This window comes from Triturus cristatus, chromosome 7 (assembly GCF_964204655.1).
Source record: "Triturus cristatus chromosome 7, aTriCri1.1, whole genome shotgun sequence".
Lineage (NCBI taxonomy): Eukaryota > Metazoa > Chordata > Amphibia > Caudata > Salamandridae > Triturus > Triturus cristatus.
The window spans coordinates 762,165,882-762,179,247 of NC_140590.1; the positions used below are offsets into that span (position 1 = coordinate 762,165,882).

General features: G+C 40.4%; 1 protein-coding gene across 2 annotated transcripts in view; it reads right to left on the reverse strand.

Annotated features, from left to right (window-relative positions):
* Positions 1 to 2,513: 2,513 nt before the first annotated feature.
* The window catches only part of TMC8 (transmembrane channel like 8), a 136,013-nt gene continuing 125,160 nt past the window's right edge, over positions 2,514 to 13,366 (reverse strand). For both annotated transcript variants that reach the window (XM_085617501.1, XM_085617500.1), the window contains exon 17: positions 2,514 to 4,368. In XM_085617501.1, coding sequence (XP_085473627.1) covers positions 4,297 to 4,368 — 72 coding nt within the window. In that variant the 3' untranslated portion in view covers positions 2,514 to 4,296. The remainder of the gene's footprint in view (positions 4,369 to 13,366) is intronic.

Below are 13,366 nucleotides of genomic sequence, written 5' to 3' on the forward strand. Positions count from 1 at the left end.
GAGCACCAATTCCCAGTATTGAGGTCTAGTTGTGAGGCGGGGGGAAGGGCAGTAAATGAATACACCGGAGGCCATAAACTTGGGTGAGAGACCATGTGAGAAGAATAGAGCTTCACATGCCGAGGAAGGTAGGTGATCTATTTTGCACAGAAAGATGTCTTTAAAAAAAATGGGCCTCATTTACGAGGTATTGGAGCAGGGCAGTGCCTCAAGGAATCTTGCCGCGCAGCCCTGTGTCAAAAGAAAAGGGCCGAAATGCACCGTATCGTTGAGATATAGTGCATTCCTGTCCTTTTACCCAGCGTGTCGCACAATGGGCTGCCATGCGCCAATGCAGGCACCCTTGCACCATGGTGCAACGGTACCTGCATTGTGGGGCTGATTGATTTTGTGCAGAAAGGGACAACTTTCTGCACAAAATCAATCAATTTAGGTGATTTCCTCTATCTATGTGTGCTACGCAATGCAGCACACGTAAAAAGAGGTAAAAACTAAGAGAAATGAAAACATTTCTCCTTGTTTTGCTTCCCTAACGCAACCCCTGGGTTGGCGTCAGAATCTGACGCATTCCCAGGTTTACGATTCCTCATAAATCTGGGAATGCTTCAGATTCCATGGGTGTTGCGTGGGAACACCCACAGCAACGCCCATTGAACACCCCTTTCACGCAGTGGTCTGCGTGAAAACAGCACATATTTACAAGGCCATGAAAAGCCATGTAAAGTGGCTTTGAGTGGCCTTGTTAATACGCTGCGGCACATTGCGCCACCGGAGTGTTAAAAAAGTGACGCTACGGTGGCGCAATAATGCCACAAGGGGCCTCGTAAATGAGCCCAATGGGTACACCACTTCATACCTTATCCATACGATCGCTTCTAGCAATACAATAGATCTTAGGCAGTGCGGCGACGAAATCAGGTAAAGATGCCTTATGTAGCCACGTTTCCTTTAAGAATAAGGCGTAGGGGCTCTGTCCACCATGAGATCGTGGATGTGCCGCTGATGGTTAGCCTAGGAGCGACAGTTTATACTAAATGAGCGGAATCCGCTTCTGGTTGTACAACCCCTTGTTGATTTGTCGATGTGTTCTTGTTCTCAACGTCTGGGGAGTTGGGTCTACACAGACGTTCTAAATTGCACATAGTTTGGTTCAGTAAAGCAGTGCATCCATGAATCCAGCAACAGACCTGCAGTGTACCATACAAATTTAAGGGAGTCCTCTTGCAGATATGCAAGGCATCTCACAGGATGTTTGGATATTGTTGCAGTATGCACCTGTACGATGCATCTTACAGGATCCGAGTCAGCCATGGTCCAGGACATGGAGGTTAGGATTATACGTTTCTTGGCTCGCTTTATTAACTCAGCAGTCACTTGAAAAACGAACATGTCATTAAAACAACATTTCTCATATTGTAGAAACTCAAAGCTCTGTAAAGCTTCTGTCGGATCTCCTTGCTGCTCCACTCGCCTGATCTCGCTGGGTAAGTATTTAGTTTTTGCTGTTTCAATGTTAAAAGGAGAAGGCATGTTTTTTCTCTCAGTATGCCTATTTTTGTGTGTAAAGTAGCTGGATGTTTCTCAAGGAATTTACTGTTTTGGTTTAAATTATTATTTTAATGTTCTACATTGAGTGGCTTAAAAATAGTTTTTTTATCTGCTAAAACATTTTGTTACATTTGCTATGTTTTTACCTTGTTTACACAAAGATACCCACTATTGTTTGAATAAAGGTCTTGGGGCCTTATTTAGAGTTTGGCAGACAGGGTATTACATAAAAATGTTGCAATTGTCCGTTCAATGCATTAGCTCGCCGTGAACTATAATGCAACTGTAATACGGCAGAAGGGACATCCCCCACGTATAAGACAGAGATCCCTGTCCGCCAAAGGCTAAATAAGGCGCCTTGTTCTGAAATGTATGTGATCGGAGCATTGCCATTTTCTAAAATGGCTCTTCTGTGCTGTGTTTATGAATCTGAGATTCTCTTGTGACAAAGCTGTAGGTTTTTCTTGGCATTCCCTAGGATGTCCCACCACCAGGACATACTGTGGTTAGGGTGTCTGAGGTAAAGGTGTTTCCCTGTGGCGAATACCCTGTTGGACCTTGGGCCAGAACATTTGCTCCTCCAATGACAATCCATGGCACTCTCTATAATAACCCAACGATCCACCATCTCAAAACCTATATGGCGCAATCCACATCTGCCCCCTGGAAAGCGGTCAGTAATGTCCAGCCACCTTTTATATGCGTGTGTGTGTGTGTGTATATATATTGTGTATACATATATTTATATGCGTGTAAATATGTGTGTGTGTGTGTGTGTGTGTGTATATATATATATTCACTGAAAAACACAAAGATTAAAGTAACGTTATAGTTAGATGAATGTCAGTGATAATATTAATGTTTTGAATTTTTTTAAAACACAAATATTCACCAATTATAGTTAGCAGAAGCCTGTGTCTAGTTCTATTAAATGTCACGCACCAAATACCACAGCTCCGTAGTCTACAATCCATCTCGGGCCTCTTTAATCCACTACCAGACACTCCCTGCCCCTTTATCTCACTCGTGCGGGTTCCTGCTTTCTTCACTTGTGGCGGTTTTTCCATCTTTCTCTTCTTCCTTCTTTCCAATTTGTGTCTTGTTCCTTCTCTTGTTCCTGGTCAATGTCTGATTAGGTAAAATAAGTGCCAGTCCCCAAATATAAGTGCTGTGGCCCCCACCGGAAACCACCAGCTCAAACTGGGCTCTGCCTCAGGGTTCTTGGTTCCCCGCACCAGGTGGACTCACTTTTACCTATCAGGAAATTCTCCTTCTGCATCTGGCAATTACACTAGAAGGGACAAGATTTCTCTAAGTGCTAGATGCCTCAGTTCATCCAACACTTGAAGGCGCCGCTCAAGATCATTCTGCTACCACACCACTACCCACAAACGCACACCACTCTGTGCTAAACTCCCTAGACTACCCTTTTCTATCCCTTTCTTTGGTCATCTTGTACACCTTCTCCCTTCCCCAACTCCCTCTCTCACTATTCTGTTTACCCGACAGCCCTTTAAAGAGGCTTTCAGTGGTAGAACATACTATTAAAAACGGTAGCACGACAATTTTGACAGGGGTCCTGGTTTCGTGGTGCAGTGCATCTCAAAGAGTCACTGCTTTTTAAAGCAAACGGTAGGGGCACATACAGTGTGTCCAGCACTTGATGAAGTGCACCTCACAGTGCTTGAGGACTCACTGTTTGATGCAGTGTACCTCAGTGCCTATGTCCACACCGCGTATTGCGGTCAACCTTGCGGAGCCTGAGTCTTACGGTGCACCTTATAATGCCGCCATAATTTCCTGCAGTGCACATGGCAATGTCTGGGTCTTCAATACACCGTGAAGTGCATCTCACAATGGCTCAAGCTGCATTGCAGGGTGTAGAACACCTCACAGTGCCTGGGTCCTCATCACCTGATGCAGTGCACCACATGTCACTGGCGTTGTGCCCGTAATTTATAGAGCAGTGCACCTCACAGAGCCTGGGGTCTTATTGCTTGAAGCAGTGCCCCAATGCTTCTGAATCCTCGCTACACAGTGGTGTATACTTTACAAAGTTCGAGTACACGTCAGGCAATGCAGTCCCCCCACAGTGTTTGGGCCCCCGTCGCTTGATGCAGGCTGAGTCCTCAGTAGCAGATTCCGGGCACTCGCTTCGTATTGCAGTGTACCCAAGAGCCTGGGTCTTCAATGCACATTGCAGTGCACCTCACATAGCATGGATTCTCAGTCACAATGCAGTGCACCTCACACAGTTTAGATCCTCTTTCCGTGCTGCAGTGCACTTCACAGAGCGCGGATTCCCAGTCACAATGCAGTGCATCTCACACAGTTTAGATCCTCTTTCCGTGCTGCAGTGCACTTCACAGAGCGCGGATTCCCAGTTACAATGCAGTGCATCTCACACAGTTTAGATCCTCTTTCCGTGCTGCAGTGCACCTCACAGAGCACGGATTCCCAGTCACAATGCAGTGCACCTCACACAGTTTAGATTCTCTTTCCGTGCTGCAGTGCACCTCACAGAGCACGGATTCCCAGTCACAATGCAGTGCACCTCACACAGTTTAGATCCTCTTTCCGTGCTGCAGTGCACCTCACAGAGCACGGATTCCCAGTTACAATGCAGTGCACCTCACACAGTTTAGATCCTCTTTCCGTGCTGCAGTGCACTTCACAGAGCACGGATTCTCAGTCACAATGCAGTGCACCTCACACAGTTTAGATCCTCTTTTCATGCTGCAGTGCACCTCACAGAGCCGGAGAAGATGCCTTCATTGCCGCGGAGATCTCCATCACCAGAAACATCTTATCTTTGGCATGCTGAAAGATCAAAGAGCATAATTATTAATAATATAAACGCCAAATCCCCCAAGGATATTATAAATGGTTTTAAAATAATTCTAAACACTTTCAGAGAGAATGTGACACCCTTTATGATAATTTTGCATATTACCAAATCAAGTGAGGAATTTCTCTTAATAGAACTGTCTGCTCTCCCTGATGTGTTCCCAAATGGGATTTTTTTTTAATGATCTTCGGTTCCTTTATGGAGCACCAGCTGTTCCCATTTGGGAATGCACACACAGACATGGGCGTACACAGACATTTTTTCAGGGGGGGGGGCATAATTTTGAAAAATTCAAGATCGTGCTTCAGCTATTATACCGGCAGAGCGATCTTGAATTTTATTTAAAGGGTAGGTGAAAAATCCAGGATCCAGGCGGGGCAAGCGCCTATCTTTCCCCCCTTGCGGATGTCCATGCACAGAGATGGTGGTCTGCTGTTTCTTCCAGGCCTCCATCCCTATGTTGATCGTCACTCACAGGGATCGCGTATACCGACTTACCTAATTAGCATTCATCAGCTATGCCACTCTGTGACCCACTGTGACTGGACATTTTGTGATGGGACCCGTTAGTGCACAGGTTGCATTGCAAAATTGAAGACTAGTCGCTAAAAGTCAGTGCACAATTTGTAACCACATTTGCTACCAGTCTTTTCCCACCTGGGTCCATAGTGAGTTATCCATATGTTCTGACTGCACACCCTTTGACAATAATTCAATGCACTGTTTATAAATAGTCCACATACTTTACTATAACTCTACACGCATATGAAAATTATCTTCTACCTTTCACACAAATAGCTGGATCACAAAACATTTTTAACTGGTCCTATTTCATTGTGGTAAGTTAAGGTAGCAATTGCTCCAAACACCTTTTACTGTTGTATTCTGAAAACAAGATTCTGAAGGTGGTAATGTGTGCATATTTATTGTGTAATATTTTGTTATGCTGGTGATGTGTTTTTTGGTGTACTGCAGCTGTTTTGTTGTTTTGTTTTCACTGTTTTGTTGTGATGTGCCCTGTTATGTTTTAATTGCGTTTCTATGTTGCTTTGTGTATGTTTTTGAGGAATTTTAGTTGTTTACTTTACATATGACACAGAATGGAAGGGATAAGTCTATAAGTATTTAAATCATACTGTTTTAATATAGAATATTAATAGAATATTCTGGGAATTGCAACGGCCTCACCCACATATAGTGGCATTCATCATTGAGCTTCCAGTACTTAAACACAAATGTGTCCAGGTGGGCTCAACCCTTAGTCTGGGAGTGAGGGATTTTCTTTTCAGCAGACCGTTGAAAGCTAAATTTGAAACAGTGTAGAGCAATGGTTCTTAACCTGTGGTCCAGGAACCCTGGGGGTCTGAGAAGCCTACTCAATGGGTCCGCAGCTGCTTCGAAAATTAAATGATATCAAAAGATTAGTAAAGAGCATATTAACAATAAAGCAAATTGTAAAACTGGAAATTTTAAAATGTTCTGTAAATGTGAAGGAATCTGAAATATGAGGCAAAACATTACATTGGTATACTCAGGTTGATTCGTAGGAGCAGTCAATACAAGTGCATCCTGCGGAATATAATATGGATGATAGATGGCCCCACTTGAATTAAGAAAAGCTCCAACCGTCCCATTAAAATTAAAAATTCCATTTTAAAAATATTATTCTGTGAATTAAAGCAAATAGTTCGACATTCATGTATGTCTTGAATTCATTATTTTCTCTGTATTTTTGTGTATTTTTTGCAGTTCAAATCATCGAAATTGCGCAGACCTGTGTCCCAAGATTCCAGTAATGACTCAGTAGGATTCCCTGGATTCCAATAATGATTCAGTGGGAGTCCCATGATTCCAGTAATAGTTAAGTGGGGATACACAAAAGTGAAAAGGTTTAGTATCACTGGTTTAGGGCTATTCATAAATTATTTTTATTACCGGATGCCCTGGCTGGAATACAGTGGTGTCAATGAACTGGAGTTGTTATCACCTGACCGTCTATTTTAAACCATCAACATGTTTTGGCCAACCTTTGTATGCCCTACAGGTAAGCAGCCTTCGTCAGGACATTAGAGATATCTGGCTGTCTGTGAATAGTGTTCTCAATGGGTAGCACATGCAGCATACCAATAAGTATGACAAAGACAATAACAACATGGAAAACTTATTGTATGAGGGTTACTCATATCTTGTGTGCATGCTTGCCATCGGATAGTTTCAGTGAGTTGAGGTAGTTACAACCCAGAGAATGAAGGGAGTGTTACACTGTCGTCCCACATTCATCAAGGGGAAGAGACAACCTTTAAATGCTCTGGATTCCCTTTGCCATTCTATGAACCATTTACCACTGGCTTATGTGGTAAAATAGCACTGGTCCAACTCTTCAACTACTTAAGACACCAGCCTGCCTTAAAGTCTATCAGAAATTGAGTCTTACCTAAAGCTCTCAGTACTTGTTCTGTGTGACAAAGCCCAAGAACTCCTTGCAATTTAAAATCATTCTGTACACTTTTAAAATAACTATTCATGCTTTAAAGTCGTTTTTATCAACTTTGACCATATTTATGCACATTCTTATGAGCAGTTGAGCATTTTGTACATACATTTGCTACCTTTTTTAAAGCCTTTTTCTTACTTTTTATACAAAACCTGCACACTTTAAAAAAATAATTTTGTGAAGATTTTTCAATAATGCTGAGCACTTTCTACATAACCCTGCGCATTCCCTTGAGAATTCTGTGCACCTTTTAGATGAACACTGAATAATAATCACCAACTTTGAAATAATATGTACACAAGACTGTGTAGAACATTAAGGGCCTGATTTAGAGTTTGGCGGACATGGCACTCCAGCGCAAACAAGACAGAGTACTCTGTCCACCAAACTAGTGGTTCAGCAGGCCTATTTCGAAAAGGGCGGACAGTCAGCTTTCCATCAATGCTTCCCCTATTGGTCTGATGCTCTTCTTTTCTGTCACCGCCAGGGAAAACATGGCGGTGATTAATGGAAGAATTAGAATAATGTCCCTCACACCCAGGAAAAAGACTCCCGCAAGTGGTCTCTAACTATGGTGGTCTTCTGTCTGTCAAGGTGAGGCCTGCCATAGTCTAAATAAACAGGTAGAAAGGTGCCTTCAAGGGATTTGTTTGGTAAATAATTTGTATAATTTCGATTCTTAATTAAAGGTAGGGCAGTTATATACCTACAAATTTATTAATTATCACTTTTTCAATACTTAAATCAGCTTAGTTTGTCAGAATCAGGATTGAATAAGGTGTGAGTGAATCATCACATATTAACCTGAATACAATAAATTCAATAAACCAAAAGGAGGAGAAACAAGCGGGTGTATATATGAAAATTGAATTTATATTTCTAGTTCAAAAAAGGGTACTTCAAATTACAACAATTAAATACAGTGAAAGGAAATATTTCAATATTTGATGCCTTCACTTTCAAATTGATACAACACTTTTTCACAACAATATATAGCCATTTCTCTGGAAAACAGTGTGATTGTCGACGTTTCGGTCTTTAGGTTTTCTTTACCCCCCCCTCAAATCACTGCGGGTTATTTTATCCACTGAAAATCAAGCGGGACGTCCTAAATTCGTAACTAATCAGTATATTGTAGTCAAAGAAATTCAGTTGATTGTCAAAAAGCTCCCGTCTTAATCTGTAGGTTATTTAAATCTCAAAAGAGCCTCTGAGAGGCAAAACTACTCTGGTGTCTGTTTAACGACACCGTTAAACACTCAAGTGGCCGTGAAGATGTCAGCGAATTAATCTGGCTGTTCTGAAGGTTTGAGTCTTGCATGCACGTCTGGACGTCGAACCAACTTGTCGTGCATAATAAAATTGTATTGAGGATGGTCTTGGTAAAGAAAACCTAAAGACCACCTTATTCAATCCTGATTCTGACAAACTAAGGTGATTTAAGTATTGAAAAAGTGATAATTAATACATTTGTAGGTATATAACTGCCCTACCTTTAATTCAGAATCGAAATTATACAAATTATTTACCAAACAAATCCCTTGAAGGCACCTTTCTACCTGTTTATTCATATTTGCCCGAGCCCTCAAGGGTATATTGGGTTGTCCACTGCACTTACCTTATAGTCTAAATAAGGCCCTAACAGAATAGCAGGAAAGTCAAAACTGGACAGAAAAAAAATGCACTGCACAATAGAGACAATATTGCATCTTGCACAGCACAATCTTAACAGCATTACATCATACACAGAAAGATGCAGGCAAACCTGTAGGTGTTTGTCTGACCAGTTTTATTTTATTTGGTTACTTGTAGAAAAAAAGATTACATCAAAATACAACCGATTACAAAGACTCCTGCATTACTGTCTAAGCCAAGGAATTCTCTCATTTTCTTTCATGAGTGAGTCCGGAAAATGTTGAACGGAATGCATTGGAGGCAGAAGAGCTGGAGTATATCAGACTTTGTTTGGACTAGTGGAATGTCCTCCTTGGAAAACAAAGGCATTTTCCTATAGACAATATATGTCTGAGATGTTTACTGTTGAAATGTTGAGAGAACAATTAATGATGAGAAGAGAATGAGAAGCAAGAAGATATACCAAGGGCTGAAGATCAGTAGGGATCCCAAGTTAAGAGACATAGTTGATCCATCAGCGGCTAGAACATATTCATCATTATCTAGCAATAAGGTGTACTCTAGTCATCCCTTATTCCTATGCCCATAAATCAAGCCACAAATGAAAATACTGATAACACTTCTGATGCCCCTACACAACTTGGCTGTAAATCCATCTGGAATTCATAGGGGAAACAAAGCTATCATCACCATACTGATGCCATGCATTCACCACCAGATTGCACCCTTTATGTTATTGTCCTAGAAGACATACCAATGGTTAAGCCTGAATCAAAGGAGGATGGTCCATCATTAAAACGTAAGGCTGTGCACTGGTTAGGAAAAATTGGACCACTGTGAGAATTTTCCTAATAAGATCCTTTTAGCCAGAAGGGTGGGATGGATTGGATACCCACAAAACGACTCCTAGGGAGATTGTATTGTGGTGAATTTCAAGAATCCAACATTAGTAAGGTATCTTTTGCATCATTTGACCCATCTTTTTATGAATAGGGATGGTATTCAAGTTCGGCCACTGGAGTATATTTCTAAACCAACTATTATGCCATCTCTCTATCCTTTGCTTTCTGTATGGGTGAAGAGACTCAGGTGGGATCTGATATTTGTTTTAATGTGTTTACAATTAATTGTTTTAAGCCACTTGGGGGCATAATACAAATAGCTGACTATTATGTTCTGATCAACCCAATACTCAAATAGCTCCTGCAGTATGTGCCGTGCCCGAAGTCTCACATCATGTTTTCCCTGTTGGAGATGTCCCTTTGCCATCGTCAACTACTAGGCTAGATAAGGGTTTGTCTGTTGGAATATTGCTGGTGCTCATACCAAAATATCAAAGCCTGATTGGCTATTTTTTATGTGCAACTATGACCTCATCTGTTAAGAGACATGGATGAGAGATTAATTCTACAATGATGGTTTTTATGCCTTTTTTCAGCTGGCAGAACAAAGAGAGGTCTGGCTACGTTTGTCTTGGTTAAATCTACTTTTAATAAACAGATGAAATCTGGTCCTCACCACATTTTTTGGTTACCTTTTTCTCTCTCCAAACTTCCTTTGTTATTTTATTGATTAAAATATTATTACACATTTTATATTCATACTTTGGGTCATATGATAGACTAATTGTATGCCTTCTAGAACATTTTTGCAAAAATAACTTGTGTACCATTTTCTTTAAATATAGGTTAGGGATTTTAATATTTTAGTTTGTGAGTTCAGTGGCCAACATGTTTGTCCTTGTAATGATCAGAGAAACAATGAAATAACCCACGTTTGTCACTAAGCGTATGGAGACACTTTAAATAGACTAATGATAAAATATGGATTAACTTTCCTGAATGAAACAAACAATAGCCCTATAGCCCAAATTCCCACTTTTGATAGGAACTCAAAAGGCAGCCCAATTGATGTTATATTGACCTCAACTGAACTCTGTCCGCTTTTTAAAGGGTTCGAAATAATTCATAACTGTAGCAACGAATATAACTGTGAACAAGGCGGGTTCTTTGAGTTCCCCGCTTGTGAGTACTCTAAGTCTAAAGGCATAAGGATAAAAAAAGCTAAAGTTGACCCAGATGTTTTTATTCAAAAACTAATTCTTGAGAATAAGGATGCCTTCTTAACATGTTTGTCCTGCGAGATTGACCCATGCGGTTTACAAGAAAGCTTTAAAAGTATATGCTCCACAATTTAGAAAATATTACTGTTTAAGTCAGTTCGCCTTTAGGCTAAACATTATAGATGGTTTAACCCCAGTTCCTCAGCGGCCCATAAACAGTTAATTCTGCCCTCCATTCTAATCCAAGATCTTCTTAGGAGATGAAGCATGCACACCGCATATATAAAAAGACGTTGGAAGCACATAAGGAGAAGCTAATGCGTACGGCATGACAAGACTTAATAGAGGCAGGGAGGGTAGGGGATTCCACATGATTTTGGGAGGTTGTTTTCCATTTTTTTCAGATCATTCATCTCCTAGGGTGAAGTCTCTAATCTCTGCTGAATCACTGGTGAATCACTACTCTGAAATGTTTCAAACAGAAGAAGCAGGGAATTGTACCCTAGAATCAGAGGGTGAAGGGCCTTTGTCTGTTAAAGAACTATAAGCCTTCTGTAATACAATAGGGGTTGAGGAAAAAGCCTTGGCAATACGTAGGAGTACTCCTGGAAAAGCCTTGAGGTGCCAACTGTGTTCCTGGGGATATTTATAAGGCAATTATTTTCTTTTGGACACTTCTTTTTACTAATGTATTAAAAGCTGCAGTAAAAGACCCACTGCCAGGGTCATGGAGGGAAGCGACTATGGTCCCGATTTTTAAGAAGGGGCTTAAAGGTTTAGCTAGTTGCTACCGCCCCATCTCTTTAATTTATTTGAGTGCCAAAAGTTTAGGACAGGTAAGCTTTTCTCACTTGGAAGCATGGGCGAATGAAAACAAGATCCTATCAGAAATACAGTTTGTTTTCTGTTCTGGGATAGGTACAGTGGAACAATGTTTTATCCTCTCCCTTTTAGCTGGGAAATAGGCTCTAGAAAAGAAGGGGGCTCTCCATTTGACTTTTATGGACCTTTCTACTTCATTTGAACTAGTAAACCACACTAAAATAAAAAGCGATATTGGAACAACTGATGTTGGAAAAAGAATTGTTAACCAAACTCATGCACTGGGAAACCTCTGTAATGGTCCGTTATGGGACCTCAGGTGAAAACACCCTATCATTTAGAACACAATGACAGGGGTGCATTTTGGACCCATTTCTCTTTTTGATCTATATAAATAATGTTAGTAGCTTTTTATGGAAGAAGGGTAAATATATGCCTAGGATGGGAAAGCATATTATTCCCATCCTATTGAACGCTGATGACGCAGTTCCTATTTCTAGAACAGATAATGTCTAACTTCGATTGGATTTGTTTCTATCTTTTATGGAGAGCCAGGACTTAGAGATCAATTGTACTAAATCATTTGTTATGACCTGTGGTTCAGCTAAGACAAAATCTAGGTCCCACTGGTTAGGGGGTACTCAGTTAGCTAGAACTAAGACGTTTAACTACCTGGGGATTTTATTCAACTTTTGTCTCAAATGTGCCACTCTGTTAACCCTGAGACACCAACAATGTTTTAAAACAATTGAGGCTGTGTTTAGATTAGCTCAAAGATTATGCCAAGAGCCAGTTAAGGAATTAGTTGAATTTTTAGAAATGTATCGCTGTAGGGTCCTATGGAGCAGGCGTTTGGGGCTACTGTAACTTGGATATTCTCTAATGCATGAAAATAGCTTTATTTGTATATTACTGTTGGTGCCCATGAGCACTGCATCCCTTACCTGCCATGCCATGAAGAGCTAGGCTTAACTTACTTGGAAGACACAATTAGTTTTGCCCTTCTTATTTTATGGATTAATTGTTGGGGTAAACCAGACGCAGGAATGGTGACAGACTTCCTTGAAGACTGTTTATTACTCGATAATTTGTAACAGATTCCATGGTTTGTTTATGTAAAGAAAATGTTTTATTTGCTCGGAGTACCAGAACTGTTTAAAAACACACAGAAAATAATTCTGAGCTGTAAAGATAGTTAAACAGCGATATCTGGAATACTGCAAGATACAAAGGGGGGAAAATGTTGCTTCTATGCCACCTATAGCCAGGTATACCACTTTTTGCACATCCCCTGAATTGGAAACCAATTTAACTCTAATGACGAATTCTTCCCATAATTTTTATCTGACTCGTTTAAGACTGAGCATGGTGCACTTTATGGTAGCTTTCCCCATGAACTGAAAGTTTTTCAAGACTTTGCCTCTCTGTCCCTGTGACAATGGTTCTTCTCAAAGCACATGCAACTTTATGTTGTTTTGCAAATTATATTCTGCACCTTTAATCTGGTTCCTCTTTTACATCAAGCTAATATTTGATTCTATCAGCTTGCAATGGTATTTTTACAACTACTAGAGGCACCAGCAACATGCTATGCAACTTTAAAATGTATAAGAAGTACCACCTCGATAAGGAAACGGTATGGAACATGGTTTTTGAGCTGTTGGAATATTTTTTGATGAAATTCGGTTATGTTTCTGCCTTATAGTTTTAAATTCATGTTTTAGATTTATCAATAGAAATAGGAAACGTTGTGAGAGATGAACTTTCCCTATACTGTGTATTCTTGAGGATTTGCATATATGTTTTATTACAATTTTTTCTTTTTGATTTTAGGTATTGAGAAGAATGAGACTGTATATTTAATTTAGATTTTTTATGACTTTTGGAGCCGAACAAAGAGTATCGATTGACTGACTATCTGTTCATTAAAGGGTGCCTTATGAGCGCTCTAGTTGTC